Below are 15,897 nucleotides of genomic sequence, written 5' to 3' on the forward strand. Positions count from 1 at the left end.
AAAAAATCATGTGGCAACTGTATAGCTCAAGCTTTAAGTATTAACTTTTAACCTTTGACCTTACAGATTTTAACCAATGAAATGTCTCTTTAAACTTTAAAGGAAACAATGATAACGAGCGCCTGGCGATTGCTAGACAGCGAATTCCATATCGACTTGGTCGAGTAGTTGATGAATGGCTACTCGACAAAGGTAAAAAACATTGATTAAAACTTCAAATAAAAAAATAATTTGAACATAACCAAGTAGTACTTCATTGTAACACTAATAAACATAAAAAATAAATTTTCCGTAAAACTAAATTAAAATCAAATTTAAAACAGTAAAATGTAGATAGCAATATTTGCATTCCTTGTATAATAATTTCTATACATTTTTAGACGTACCAGCTGTTTAATAATCTTACCCTGTTAACTTAAGGTTAAAGGGACTGTTAAATATAATCCACTAACTCAATCTATGAAGGTACTCACAAGCAAGCATTAACCCAAAATGATAAATCATTCATAGATTATATGACATGTTCCAGCCTCTAAATTATTAACTAAAATATATGTAGTTCTGATATCTTTATTACGGTCCTGAGCAAAAAAACAGAAACAAAAACAAAAAACTCTTGGTTTAAACTCTAGGCATCTTAAATAGTGGGCAATATGGATTGCCAGTCAAAATGAAGTCCCTTTAACGTTTGCAACCTTCTAAGAGCATTTGGGAACAAGCCCTAATTAAAACTGAACTTAAAGTCGTGTGCATGCTTTTTATGAGCAGAGGGCAATCTGCTAAAACTGGATACTCAATTTGATGATATTGGTACTGTTGCTGAGGATTGCTATTTGATGGAAATGTGCCATAATTTCTCCATCGGTTTGTGTATCATTCCTGAAGCCGCTTTTTACATCTGAAGCTATTTTGTTTTTTCATTTTGTTTTAACAGACTTGCTGAAAGCCAATCAGAAAAATATTTTTTGATTTTTCTTTTGTCTCTGACACGCTTAGCGTAAACTATGCGTTTCTTTTCAGTGTAATTATCAGAAAAATAGAATAATTCAAATAACAGTGGACTATTGCCTTCAAAAAATAAACATTTCTAAAGAAGAGCATATAGATACATGTGGCCATTATGTGCACTATGAAATTTTTACTATAAATTTAAAATCAGATTTCAGCTGCTATAGCTTAGTTTCTGTCAGTGGTAATTGTAGAATGACAAATACTTGAAATGTTAGACTTCTCACATTTTTTTTTTAATTTAAAAGTTTAGACTTGAGAGACTAATAGCATAAGCTCTTGAGGTAAAAGGGGAAAGGGATCCACTAAAAATTTATTTATAATACATATCTTTGATTGGTCTTTTAGCAAAAGCACTACATTTACAATAAGTTGAGAATTTACAAGTATTTGCCAATGATTATGCATTTCATGGACACCTCATTTATAAGCAATGAATTATGAGTCAAATGCCTCTCTTATAGTTTATTGCTCTCATTATCCACCCCATGAAAGATCTGTTTTATCATCCTTTGTAGAATGTAGAGTTCACAATCAACATTTTTGCATGTATGTAATATTATTTTTACAGGGCGTCAGCTCACAATCTTCAATAGCCAAGCAACCATAATAATTGGCGGGAAAGAGCAGGGCCAGCCCTTCCAGGGGCAGCTCTCTGGGCTTTACTACAATGGCTTGAAAGTTCTGAATATGGCAGCCGAAAATGATGCCAACATCGCCATAGTGGGAAATGTGAGACTGGTTGGTGAAGTGCCTTCCTCTATGACAACTGAGTCGACAGCCACTGCCATGCAGTCAGAGATGTCCACGTCAATTATGGAGACCACCACGACCCTGGCTACTAGCACAGCCAGAAGAGGAAAGCCCCCTACAAAAGAACCCGTCAGTCAGGTAAGTACACGGGTTTCTTTTCTTCATCGTGGACCTGTGATTACAAAAGTGGATTTTTCTGCATATGTATCTTTTCTAGAATGGTATTGTTTCTGATCTCAGGCATGATGGCTCTATTGAGACTTGCTTAATATAATGGACTCAGTTGGAAGATGAAATGTGGATATGCTGTTGGTTTGAGGTTTGTGGACTTTTATAAACTGCTTTGTGTTGGTTTGTGAGTGGCTCGCTGATAGTTTTGATTCAATAACCTTGGTCCAACCCAAGCTCAGAGGATTGTGTGCTAATTACACAGGGTTTTCAGTTTTTAGGTTAAATGAACAAGTAGATTAATGAAGTATTTGAAAGGTCTTGTTTGTTCAAGCTCAGCACTTCATTAAAATAAAATAAAAGTAAGGTTAAAAATCTTAAAAAAGGAATTGCCTACAGTACTTCTGTTGTATTTTGAAGTCTTAAAATTTTGAATTGGTAGCCAAGTATCTCTCATGGTGAATAGTAAGTCTGCTCTTTTACTGTGTATGGAAAAAAGCAGTGTTAGTTTATCTGAGGACAAAGACTCAAAATATGATACTTTAAAAATGTCTTGGACCACATATTTTATATGATGTTTGGCTAACTGCTCTCATCCAGAATTCACTTCAGTGTGCTTATTTTTCAATCTTACATCTAACATTTTTGAAAGACTGACATTTTCAATGTCACATTTATACAACTAGGAACTATATTTATTCAATCAAGATATACTTATTGGTTGTCTACTATGTATCAGGCACTGGTCTAGGTGTTGGTGTTATATCAATGAAGAAGAAGAAAAAAAAAACTTATCTCAGAGCTTACTTTTTAAAAAGGCTTTTAGAATGCTATTGAAATGCTGTTAAATACTCTTAGATCTCTGTTGACATTTATAGCCTTTGAATATACTCTGTTGTTAAGGCTTTCAGAGTTGTGTGTTCTTCTTGGACCCAAACTGGTTGTTTCCTTTAGTTTTGTTTTTAATAATTAGTGTTTCTACTAGATGCCTTATAAAGTTTTTCCAAATATATGATTCTTACTTTTCTAGAAAACCACATTCTAAAGAAGCAAGAATGACAATAATTATTTTTAAATCACTTTTATTTCAAATGTTTGAAACAGATCAAGTGTCACATTTAGAAAGAGGACAAGAATGTGAATTCTGTTCAGATCAGCTCCCTGTCTACTAATTAACATTTGTTTACCAGAGAAAGAAGAAAACAGATTCTGATTTTTACTTCCAATAGGAAGGGGTGGGAAGAACAGAATAGAGGAAGAGAAGAATGTCCTAGAGAAAGAGAGATGACCAAACAATTATAAATTTTGTATATTCATAAATATAATATTGCATATTATACACCTATATGCATCATTTTGTTTCTTTCTTCTCTCTCCCCTTCCTTTTTTTTTTTTAATTTGCATTTGACCACAAAGTAAAACAAGCTGGCTATCTCACAGGGTATCCATCAGTAAATATTTATTGATCACTCTAACATGTGCCATGCACTTTTTCAAGCACTGGAGATACAATTAGGAACAACAAACAGAAAACCCTGCCCTTATGAAATATACATTTGAGTAAGAATGTGTGCTTAGAGTATAATCGTTTCGTTGATTTTTCTCTATCATGTTTGGGTTTAGATGATTGTTGATAATTGCACTTAGCCCCTTAGATAAAGACTTGTGACTTTGGACAGATTTATGCATGCCCAACAGCTCTGTTTGATATTCATTTTAATATGTCACTAATGATTTGTTGCTCTGGTTATTGGTTTATGGTTTATTTAAAATAAGCATGTTATTAAGGCAAATCTGATACAGGAAAAATGAAACACAAGCAACTGATAGATTGTTTTCTTTATGTAAAATAATTCAAAAGAGGACACTGGGACATTCAGAGTTGGAAATGTTCTGTGAATACAATTTAAAATAATCAGATATTTTTCTTAGTAGTCTTGTTTCGTCATTAATGAAATTATAGTTGCTTAAGTTCCTAGGTAAACCATGTGTATCCCTAAATAAGGAAAGAATTATCAGCCTTATTTTTATGCATTTTATTAATTAGTAATTGCTTTGTATTAAGAAATTATGTTTTTTAAGGAAACATGTAAAATAGCTGTTTCATTTGCAAGTTAAACATCTAAAAATGAAGAAATTAAAATTTATGCGTTTTATAATATTAACTAAAGGAAAACAGTTAAACTGCCCATTAATTGCCCATGAAAAGACTCTCTTTTATTATAAGCTATAACATGTTTAAAGACAGCAGTGGTTTATAGAAGTAAGTGATCTAATCAGTTGGTGATTACTAGGTTCATTTGAGGAGGTATTGACTTAAATAAAAGATTACTAGGTTAATTAAAAAATAGGCCTTTTAAATCTTTAGATTTTTAACAGGCCAATAACAGCAATTAAATAATTTGGGTTAATAAATATGCTACAAATATTCAATTGTGGCAACAGTGTTTTAAAGTTGGACTAAGAGTTTTTAAAATTCTTTTTTATAAGGCTATATGATTACAGGTAATAAAAAGTGCATGTATGGGGGGAACTACTAGGAAAGAAAGTAAATTATTCATTTTTGAGTAACAGAATAATTTGTGGTAAATTTTCTTCACCTCACAATTGATTTTTAACTTGCCCTTCAACTATAAGGAGATTACTGATTTATGTAGAATTTAAATGTTTATTAGAGTTGTCAAAGTCTTGGAAGTTTAAATATGAAAGTGATTTGTAATGCTAATCCCAAGACTAACCTTTGACCCATTTTTGCAGGTTGGATGAGGCATCTTCCATTAAACCCTATTCATAGTGGCCCCATATCTGCCTGCTTCTATCAACTGCCTTACTAAATTGCATAGCAGGAAGGGTCATTTTATTTTTCAAAAGCCATACTAGACTGTTTTCTCAGTCAAAGTGTATTTTCCTCAGCGATCACACAGAGCCACTTAAGCTACAATAGCAATGTACCTTAGGGTGATTGCATGTTTTAGAACTATGGAAACAGATTTTTGGTCAAGCAGGATTAAATTGGATTCATTTCAGATAGAGGAGATGAGATTTGTTCAGCCATCCTGCAGGGCAAGTAGTAGGGGGGAAATACATTTTCAGTTTTCCCATAGTCAAAGAATATAAAAGAGTATGCACAAAATCTCATCCCATAAGATTCTGTTTACATTCCTCTTTAAAAGTAAATATGCTTTAAAAAGAAAAAAAGAAAAGAAGTTTTTCTCCCCTGAATAATGATCAATTTAAAGACTGATATTAACATTAGAAAGACATGAGTTATGTCATGAGATATGACATATGAGATTTACCAACCCTTCTGATTAACTGGCTTTTTTAAAATTTAATTTAATTTTTTATTGTTTTTTGGCATAGAGGTTATTAGATAAGTAGATAGATAGATTGATTGATTGATTGATTTTAACAGAGGTACTGGGGATTGAACCCAGGACCTCATGCATGCTAAGCACACAATCTACCCCTGAGCTATACCCTCCCCACAAGTGGCTTTTCTTAATGTGAATATAACAATAGTAATGATACTTTTATGTGGATGGCATAAAGTTGATAAAAATTTGTTTTACTTATATTTCATATCTCAAGGGTTCCATAAGAAACCCCATCTTATGGGTTTCCATAAGACATGCTCATTCTAAAAAAGGCTAATCTCAGAAAGTGAATACTTGTGAATAATTCACAGCATAAAATTCCTTAGGATGCTGAGAGCATCTTGGGATTTTTGATGGCAAAGTATTCCCTCCTCTTCTAAATAATCTCGCAGCGTCTTGCAACATAGATGTGGATTTATATAAGTGAGTAAAAGTAAGTCAACATGCAAAGGGCATTGTTCACTCCCTTTGGTTGCCAATTTGTAAAGAAAGTGAATTGTTTCTTTTAAGATCAAGATTGTGACATTTTTTCTAGTCTGTGCGGTGTATCACATTTTGTGATTTTGTGGTTCTTTTCTTCAAGAATATTTTATAAGTTACATACGTCCTGTAGAGAATACAGATCCATAGTGATGTCTTTTGCTTGGAGAAAGTATGGTGTAAGAGACAGATCACAGTACATTAGGAGACCTGGTTTCCAATTTCAAGCCAGCCACCTACCTTTTTGTGTAGCTTGGGCAGGTTGGTCAGCCTCGCTGCACTTTGGACTTGCTGTCTCTCTAAAATAAGTGAGTTTAACTAGGAATCTCTTGCCCTGTATTCAGCTCAAAAATTCATGGTCTGTAGTGACGATTGGGTCTTCTGATGCCTATTTAACAAAGCATAGTTCTCACCCTTGCCTTTCACGCAGGGTGGCCGTGCATCTCAGTTGGCCTGTATAGTCTTCCTGTGTACCTGGTGTACCAATGTAATTATTAGTATCCTTTTTTTCACTCTCAAAAGCATCTCATTTTGGTCTAAAATACATTGCGCTCTACTTCTTACAGCATATATAAAATCTACCTTTGCCAGAAAATTGTGCTTCATAAGAATAATAAATAGTGAAGCCCTATCCTTTTCTTTACACACAGAACAGAAACTGACTGGCATCCTTACCTAGTTTCAAGTATCCGTAGCCTTTTTCATCTTCTTTTCATCTCATTTCAAAAATCTTGAGAAAGGAGTGAGAATAAGGCTTTGAGAGATTCCAGTTTTTGACTGGAGTGACTAGAGTTTGCAACTCTGAGTAAGAAATTAAATTGTGGGGCAGGATCAGTAAATATTAAGTGAAATGTATTGGAGCAATTCAGTGGTTCTAGTTAGGCTTTTTCCAGAGTGGAGTTAGCAAACCTACTCAAGAAAAGGAACCACTGAACATTTTAAAATATTGGTAGGTTGTCAGGACGTGCATCTCATAGATGCCATGTCCTACTGAAGCCAGTGGCATTTGATTCCCATAGAATGTCCCAAAAAGAATCCTGATTAGTATTCAAGCAAGAAAAGAGCATTTGAATATGTTGGGCACTGCTGTTGCTTCCTGGCCGCTGTGGAGATACTCATAAAAAATTAATACTATTTGTTTGAAAAATGTAAGCAGAGTGTGCACATATTTCCATGAAAAATATGTAAAACTAACAAAATACGTTTTGTTACTTCAAAGAACAAAATTTTATTTTTTTCTTAAAAAATTAATTAACCTTAGCTATGGCTTCATTATTAAAAACGAATTGCATTACTCATAATTATGTGTGTTCCTGATAACCACTCTGCATTTTAAAATACTTGTGACATGAATAATTAATTTTATTTTCCCTAGTCCAATCATTCTGCTGAATTTACTTAATGTACATTTTTACTGCAAATTTTAGTGCATATTGAAAAGAAAAATACTTGGGTGTAGATTTTAAAATATATATATAAAGGTATTCTGAAACTAATGGTGCCAGGTAAGAAAAGTATGATTCATTGTAATTTTAAATGTATTTAGAAGGTATTTTTACCCTTAACTGGTGGTAAGCAAAAGTGCTACGATATGTATTTTTTAAGAATTTATTTTAAGAAAATTATTGTGCTCAGTGCATTTTCTTTTGGGGTCTGGAAGTTTCCACTGGATGAAATGGTGCTCTGTTGGTATATGCAACCTTGGTTTTGAAATGTCTTTGGACAAGGCTAGTTCTAGACAGATATATCCATCCATTCACACATCCATCCATCCATCCATCTGCTTAACTATACGACTGAGGACTTAACTATATACCAGGCAAGGTTCTAGGCAAGGTTCTATAAAGCACTGATAAACTTACATTTCCCTGTACAAAGCTCACATTCTAGTTAGGGAAGATAGACAATAAACATTAAAACAGCATACATGGCATGTCAAGTGCTTAGGAAAAAAAGCAGAGAAGAGGAGCTGCTTTTTGGAAGGGGCATAAAATGGGAATCTTTGTTGAATAGATGTACAAAGATGATTAGTGATATGGCATCAATTATAAAAGAGCATTGGCATATTAAAATTGAGACATATTCCCAGATTTAGTGGGATGGTACCCTGTGTTGATGGTGCCAGTGGTGACACCAAGATTTATCTTTTCTTCTTTTCTTTTCTTTTCTTTTCTTTTTCTTTTTTTTTTTCAGTTGAGCCGCTTTTGGGCAGGGGCCAGGTGGGTGGAGTGTGAAGTTTCCCAGGAAGGCAAAGAGGGCACAGTTGGATCCCACAGGATGTGTTATGTGGCTTCAGGTGTATGAAAGCAAAATGTGTGGGTCCAGATGGAGGGGCAGGGAGAGCATGGGCTGCGATGCACTGAGCATCAGGGCTGGCTAGAAGAATGGCTGAATCAGGCCTCAGGCTCCGCTGCTGAGTTGGCTCTTCCCAGAGGAAACCCCATCTCTCAGGTCTTGGTAGTTCTGGCAAGAGAAGTGCTGGCAGAGAAGTCCCAGATGAGAAACACTTGGGTGCCCCAGGTTCCAGACTCATCAATATAGAATCTGGATCATGCTACCTGTGAAGGAAACCCCAGTCGTTACCAATGCTGCCTCCCCCGATCCCCACTTAAAGTCACAGTGAGGTGGCACCTCACCCCAGGCGCCTGGCCAGGTGAAGGGGAGTAGGCTCTGGCCTGAAGTCTGCGCAGGAACAGAATGGAGAGCTCAGAACAGGGTGAGTGAATTGCGCATGCCCTGCCCTGTGTGGGCCTAAGGACACAAGACACCAAATGACTGTTTTGTTAACTAAGTCAGAAAAGTCATCAAATTTGAGGGTATATACGGTGCGAGGAAGGAATGAAGATCTAAAGTACAGCTTGGTATTAGTCTTATCCTACACATGGGAAGACTGAGACTCAGAGAAACTAAATAACTTCCCCAAGGCTACGCAGCCAGCTTCTTTTCAGAGTACTTGAAGATGATCGCTACCCTTAACTATGGCGTCTGTTCAGACTCTCATCACTTCCTGCCTTCTCATATTCTTAACTAGCTCAGTGTGATCTCCACCCAGATGTCAGGTGTGTCCAGGCACAGACTCCAGGAGCCTGAATGCCTACTTCAGCCTCAGCCTTGCCTTCCCCGCATACCGGCTTTGTGTCGAGGCAGATTACTTACCCTCTCATACCTCCGTCCCCCACCTATGAAATAGGGATTATGGTTTCATAAGCTTACTTTGAGAATTAAATGAGTCAGTACAGTGTGTGGACTCTATAAAATCACTGCTATTTGATCATTTTTATTACCAAAAAGAGAGAGAACATTTCATGTGGTTCAGCCTAAAACATATAGAAATTAAAAAGTGCATGACACAGGATGTAACCATTATACAGATGATAGTTATGTTTGAAAAGCACTCCTCAGTTGTGATGTATAAATTAAAGCATCTTTCCTACCTTTAAAGATATTTTCTCTGTCCTTGAAAAAATAGCTCTGAACTGATGTTTCTAAATCAGTCAATTGTGTGGCATCTACTGAGCTGAATTTGCTACTGAATGTGTTCTCCACAGGGAGGCAGCACCGGTCCCCAAGAACAAGTGCGTGGGAAGGTGTAGGGGGCTGGAAATGATTCCAGGAGAGGGCTGTCGTTGGCATTTAGTGGGAGAGGGCCACAGACACTAAATCCACGGCGTAATGAAGACCTGTCTGCCGATTCCCAGATCCTGCACTGTTTTACTCAGCCTCCCACCACCACCATCACCACAATCTCAAATTACCGTTGAGTGAGCAGTCCAAAAATGTCCTATACCTGTTTCCTGGCTGTTCTCAGACAGAAGCTTATTCACCATATGGTACTAAATATTGCAAATATGACTTCTATATCTGTCCTCGATAACACGTCTTGATTAAGGAGCTTAAAAATTCATGATATACTCCTTTTTCAACTTGGGTATGAAAAACATCAAGTACTTCCAGCTGTGAGTTACACTAAATTGGGTTTATAATTCTTGATATAATTTCTTTTGATATCACATTTATTAGCATGGGAGAAATAGGATGACTCGACTCTTTGTCTGATTAATATGTGGCAGTCACTTCAGCAGGTATTTTCTCAGAAAGAACTGGTGAGGTTGACACCCTCTCTGATATTCCTATTCTCAGTTGTAGGACAAAGAAATATCTTTTTATTTATTTAGTTAATGCCTATGTAGCAAGACTATAACCTTGTTTTCTTGTCTTTGTTTTGATCAGTACAAAGAATTATTTGTACCATAATATTTTCAAATACTTGGATATGTTAGTATTATTGACTTATTCCTGTTTAACATGTAGTAATTATTTTCTCTGAGGAGGGGGAGGGGAGGGCAAGTCACCTGGAAAAAAAGGTAACTGTGTGTGTATATGATTGTTTATGCATGTGTGTTAACAGTGTATTTGTTTTCCTTTCTTGATAGATGTAAAACAGTAAGCTTTGTTTACTAAAATAGTAAGTCAAGATTAAATTTAAATCTCTATGATAATTTCTTAAATTTTTATTGAGTGCCCATATTAGATTTTCTTAGCTGTTGGCACCACTGCAAAATTTCCCAACAAGAATCATATGTTGACATCATTAGGTTGGAACCACGAGGGAAGGTTTAGCTAATTCATCTGCCTTTAAACAGCACTTACCAGACAGCTTTCACTGTCTTCTCATCATCACTGTGCTCTTTATGTAAGATCTCAAGCAGGCAAACAACACCAGCATTAACCAATAGTTTCTGCAGTTAGTATAGGAAATGATAATCAAAACAAAATAACATAGCAGTGTATATTTTTATTTATCTATTATTTATTTTCGACTGTGGTATATCCTGCAAATCCGCAATACATTTATTTAAAATTATGAATTAGCAAATATGATTTGAGTATGTAACATATAAAATGCACTTTGTGCTGTATTCTTGAGGATGTGGAGGTGACGTACTTAGAGATACAGAGTTGCATAATAAGAACCAACCATTTCTCAAGATGTGTAGATTATTAATGAATCCATATATGTTATAAAGTGCCCTAAGTCAACAACAGCAAAGCTTTTTGTATACATCACAGATGTCCAGTCTATTATAAACAGCATCATTGATGCAACTGAAACTCTGAAGCAAATTGAGAGGAAGAAAGATATTTTTAGTCTTTTTTTTTTAATAAGCATATTGAAGCAACACACTTTTATTATTTCTTATGTCCTGAGTGTTGGCAGTGTGCTAGACAGTACCCTGTTTCTGGAATTAGCCACATTGTGTGGAAAGCTTCTTCTAAAATAAATGTTATCATCTAGCCTCTAGGTTTGCTGGGGTCGGTGGTGGCACCAGCCCCCTTTGTCCTCTTTGAGGATTTCCCTAGTCAAGAGGGATCTGGAGACCCCCTGAGAAGCATGTGGGGGAGCTGAATCATCTACATCTTTACCTGGAATAAATACTGTGCTATTGGTGAAGCCTGAATACTGTTTGGTACATGTGTAAACTCAATGTTGAACTAGTGTATAGAGTAAAATATGAGCCAATAATAATAGGAACTTTAAAATAATGTTCATCGTGGTGGGGAGGGAAATAGTGTGGTGTTAGAGTGCATGCTTAGCATATACGAGGTCCTGGGTTCAGTGCCTCCATTTAAGAAAAAAATCATGTTTATCATGATGACAGATTATTTGGGAGTATCAGCTAAATTTGCACAGACAAACCTCTTAGCATAGCATCTGGCACCCACTAGGTGGTCATTTTTTCCTTCCTTGGTGTCCTTGTTCCCATTCTGCCACCACTCTTTTTCCTTCTCCTTGTTCATTTTTCTTCTTCTTCTTCTTCCTTTCATGTGTTAGACCCTGTTGTAGGCATAAGAGACTACATGAGGCATGATGACCCAAATCTCAAATAAGGAAAATGGGCCTGAATTTGCTCAACACTACCCAAGGGCTGGGTAACAAATAGATTTGACTATAGATTCCCCAAGATCTGTCACAGGCTAGCCACATGAGCCTCTGTCTGCTGCACCATGTTAAGCCAGCTCTTACGAGGTCTTCACTAAATGTAACCCAGCATTAAAAATTCAGCAGGAAAACTTCGGCCCTGGAACACCTGAGAGAAACTTGTTTTCATATTTTCTACACCTCTCAGCTTACCTCTACAGTAACTATCCCCGAATATGTATCAAAAGATTGTGTGCACATCGAAGTTACAGTATAAGGGCTTGTGTCCATGGATCCAAAGGGAATATCAATTTCTTTCCATAGAAAATACTCATATTTCACTAAAGGGAGGTTCTCTGATTCTAGTGCTCATAATGCAGAAGTGAAAAGGATTCGTCAAGATTGTTTCACATTTTGTGGTGAATTTCCTGTATCTAACTTCTCCATGCACGGCATTAACTGGCCGTTAGTAATAATTCCAGACAGAGTCAACGTGGCAGCCTGTAATAACAGGGTGGAAAAGAGACATCACAGGGCAGCCAAACGGCTCACTGATTCTGTTATGAACTGTTGGCTTTCCATGTTCCAAAGTAAGAGTTTTCATTGTAGTTTTATGTAGAGGTTTAATTACCTTTGAGACTGAAGTTATTTGTGTTTTATTTACTTGCCTCATTGTCTTCTATAATCTTGTCATTGGGAGTTTGCATTCCACATTATTTGGAAATTTGATTCATAAAAGAAAAAAAAGCATGTGTAAAGCACCTGCTCTGACATTTATCATTGGTCTGCGAGCAATAGTGGACAAAATGCAACTTCCCATTTTCAGTCTTTGCAATGCTGCCCCTTCTGCCAGTGATGTTTCTGTTTCCTTCTTTCCTGTGCTGCAGCTGCACCTGTGATCTTATCAATAGTAACTGTCTCCACATTTGTAAAGTTTTAAAGCTTTGCTCATGTTAATGGTATGGGGTGATTTTAGACCTTGCGTTTCACTTGAAGCTTTCCCAAACAACCCTAAGAAGAATGCATTTCTTGTTTTCAGAGCACTTTGGAGAAACAGATAAATAGACATTTAGATCAGCAGATATATAGATAGTTATTTATCTATCAGGACCCATCGCCTTTACTTCAGTTTTCTTGTGGACAAGCTCATGAAAGTCAAGACCTATGGACCACGTTAACCTGTGCTTGCTTAGCACCTGAGGTGGTGCGGACACTTAGTAAACAGTTTTTGCTTATAAATTATGAACACACAAAGTACATCTCCCAATGCTGACTTAAATTCTGCGTGTTGCCTCATCTTGAATTTTCCTGGACTGAGAATATTTGCAGAGAATAATGATGGTACATGTAAGAAGAGAATAAAACAATGAATTCCCTTCATATGCAGAGTAGAGACACAGTTTTAAGACAGAGGTTGTTGCTGTTGTTTTTAATTACATGTGTTCTCATTTAAGAGAAAGATGTGAATGTGATGTGCAGGAAGTAAGCTCTCATTTCAGTTTGTGTTACTGACATTACTGTAAGTTCAGGAAGGAAGCTCCAGTAGCTGTCCCTAAGGCGGAAAGGACAAGGGCATGAAGCAGCATCACTGTGACCGACAGGTTACAGATGACAGTGGGTGTTACATACTTCTCCGGAGGTTTAGCTGAGTCCCATCACTTTTGGGTCATGCTGGTTTACCTCGCTGGGGGAGGGGCAGTGCTAATGCTCCCCTCTTCGGAGGAATCATTTGTCACTGGTATGGTCTAGAATTGCTGATGTACTGCAAAATTAAAACAGCAGGCTGACTTTGAGCAAGACTTATTATTGTTTTTAAATTGTCTACAGCAAAGCACCCCCTATTGTCTGCACTAGAAGCTGACCTCTCCAACAGTTAAATTGCTAACATTCGCTTCAGAATTGCCCTTAGGAGTTGGGACCATTTTGAAGAGTCAGGAACTCACATTTTCAGATAGTTTGTATGATTTTTTTTTAATATCTCTATAGCAAATTTCATTAAGCTGAATAAACAGGTGAAACTATCTAGAAGAACATTGAGGAAGCGTCATAATATGAGGCTCAGTACAGACCTATCTTGCACCAAAGACTCTTGACAAGACTTCAAGAAAAGCTTGCCAAAGGCTCGATATTTAGGTGTTGACTATTGTGGGAAAACAGATAGAACTGGGGAAAATGTTTAATGTTTTAAAAAGATAGTCATTTCTGAGTTTAAGCATGCAAAAGCTGTGATTATTTTCATTGGCAATTTAAAATGAGAACCGAGTACAAAGAACTAGAGAATTAAAAGAATAGATTAGAGGGACATGCTGGCATAACACTAATTGGACACGAAGACTTAAATGAAGTTTGGGGAGTGGAGTGAATTCCTGATGACGGACAAATCTAGACAAAGCCTAGGGAATGTGAAAGGAATTTATTCTTGCTGTGTGGGTTATTTGAAAATACAATATATTTAAATGGGTGGTACCTCAAATTGCAAGTAATAACATTAATTATAACCTGCTCTTTTTCACCAGTTCTGAGGCTAATAGCAGGATGCTAGCAAAATTTACTTTGATATTTTGTTGTATGTATGCAAAACAAGTGGGAATAATTGTTAACTTATTTTCATTAAGATAAGACATGCACATGAAAAATAAGTCAATATGATTTAGAAGGTGATGTATGTAAAGAGCAGCAGCCCCCCATCCAACCCCCCTCCACCCCAGTCTTATTCCCCAGGGATGGTATCTTTTCACAATTCTTTTGATAGTGAGTTCCATCTCTCTAAATAATATGCTTACACTTGCATTTATTTATCCCTTTTATATATTTGTGCAGTCTCCAGAATGAAAACAGAAGATTAGTTCCTAGCTTTAATCCCCTCATTTTCCTCGTCTTCTTCTCCTCTGAATTTTTTATAGAGAGTAGTTTTTTTGTCACTTTAAACATTGCTATTTCTTATTTCATTAATTTTCAACAGTATCTCTTGAGTATCCATATTAGTTAGATAAAGATATGGTACCTGCCTGTGTTTTGAGCATCCCTAGATCTCACCATCTCTTTATATTTCCAGAGATGTTAACTAGAACATACTGTTTGACAACCACAACCAAATCTTCCATATTTTATCTGTGAGGAATATGAAGTGGAGAAATAATCAAGCACATTAAAATGACCATTACTGTGTAAACATCGTCCAATGCCAGGTTCAGTTATTTTCTTATGGGTCCAGTATTATATGACCTGGACTGTTCAAAGGAGAATTTTCTCAGGATCAAGGTCGAATGCATTCCCTTCCATCCTATCAGTTGCTTACAGTCAGGGCATTTCTTTGGCTTCCTGTTTGGACTCTACTTGTCTTCCATACTTTTTCCTTCCAGGAGTTCCTCGGCATCTTTTTTTCTTACATTGCTTTCCGTGCCTTCATTGTATTATCACTTTAAATTCCCCACCACTCTTTTGATTCTATCAAATTTTTCCTTTCCCGACCCCAGTAATTTCCTCTCTGTGCTTTCTGTCCTGAGCACCAGTCTGTACTGGTTTTCCTAGAGTGTAACAGGAGACCCTGTTCAGGTTGAGAGTGATCAGAGTCTGTAGACCGGTGGACTTTTCCTTGGAAACATGGAGCAGATGTCCTAATGCCAGAATGAAGAGATCATTTACAGGCCTTACCTTTCCTTGGACAATTTCTGGCTTTAATAAAAGAACTATCTGGATTTTCATTTGTTACTTTGTTTTTGCTTTGAAGTAGAAAAGCTTCTCTGTTTTATATTTTAGGCAGTTATATTAACTATCTATTCCTATGTAGCAAGTTATCCTACAATGTAGCAGCTTAAATGGACAAGCATTTATTTTCTCTAACAAGTTTTGTGGGTTAGGTGAATCTGGGTAAAGCTTAGCTGACTGTCTTTGGCTCCAGGTCTCTCATGAAGCTGGAGTCAAGGCTGTTGACCAAGCCTGCAGTCTCATTTGAAGGTTTGATTGGAGGGTGGAAATTCACTTCCCAGTTTACTTTTGTGGCTGTTGGCAAGCCTTGTGGTCTCATATGTGGGCACAGGGCTGCTTTATGAATGCTGGCAGCCCAGCTCCCCCAGGGCAAGTGATCTTAGAGAGAGAGGTGTGGAGGGTAGAGGTTGGAGGAGGTGTGGCTCACTTAGGATGGGAGCCACAGACTTTTTATGACCTAATCTTGGAAGTGACATTCCATCT

At 36.7% G+C, this 15,897-nt stretch overlaps 1 protein-coding gene across 6 annotated transcripts in view; it reads left to right on the forward strand.

Annotated features, from left to right (window-relative positions):
• NRXN1 (neurexin 1) overlaps positions 1-15,897 on the forward strand; it is a 1,026,070-nt gene that overhangs the window by 902,571 nt on the left and 107,602 nt on the right. For 3 of the 6 annotated variants that reach the window (XM_031675605.2, XM_072937756.1, XM_072937757.1), the window contains 2 exons: positions 103-192; positions 1,580-1,899. In XM_031675605.2, coding sequence (XP_031531465.1) covers positions 103-192; positions 1,580-1,899 — 410 coding nt within the window. The remainder of the gene's footprint in view (positions 1-102; positions 193-1,579; positions 1,900-15,897) is intronic. The other 3 variants (XM_031675618.2, XM_031675619.2, XM_072937758.1) reach the window with 1 other exon arrangement.

The sequence above is a fragment of the Vicugna pacos genome, chromosome 15, assembly GCF_048564905.1.
Source record: "Vicugna pacos chromosome 15, VicPac4, whole genome shotgun sequence".
NCBI classification, from domain to species: Eukaryota; Metazoa; Chordata; class Mammalia; order Artiodactyla; family Camelidae; genus Vicugna; species Vicugna pacos.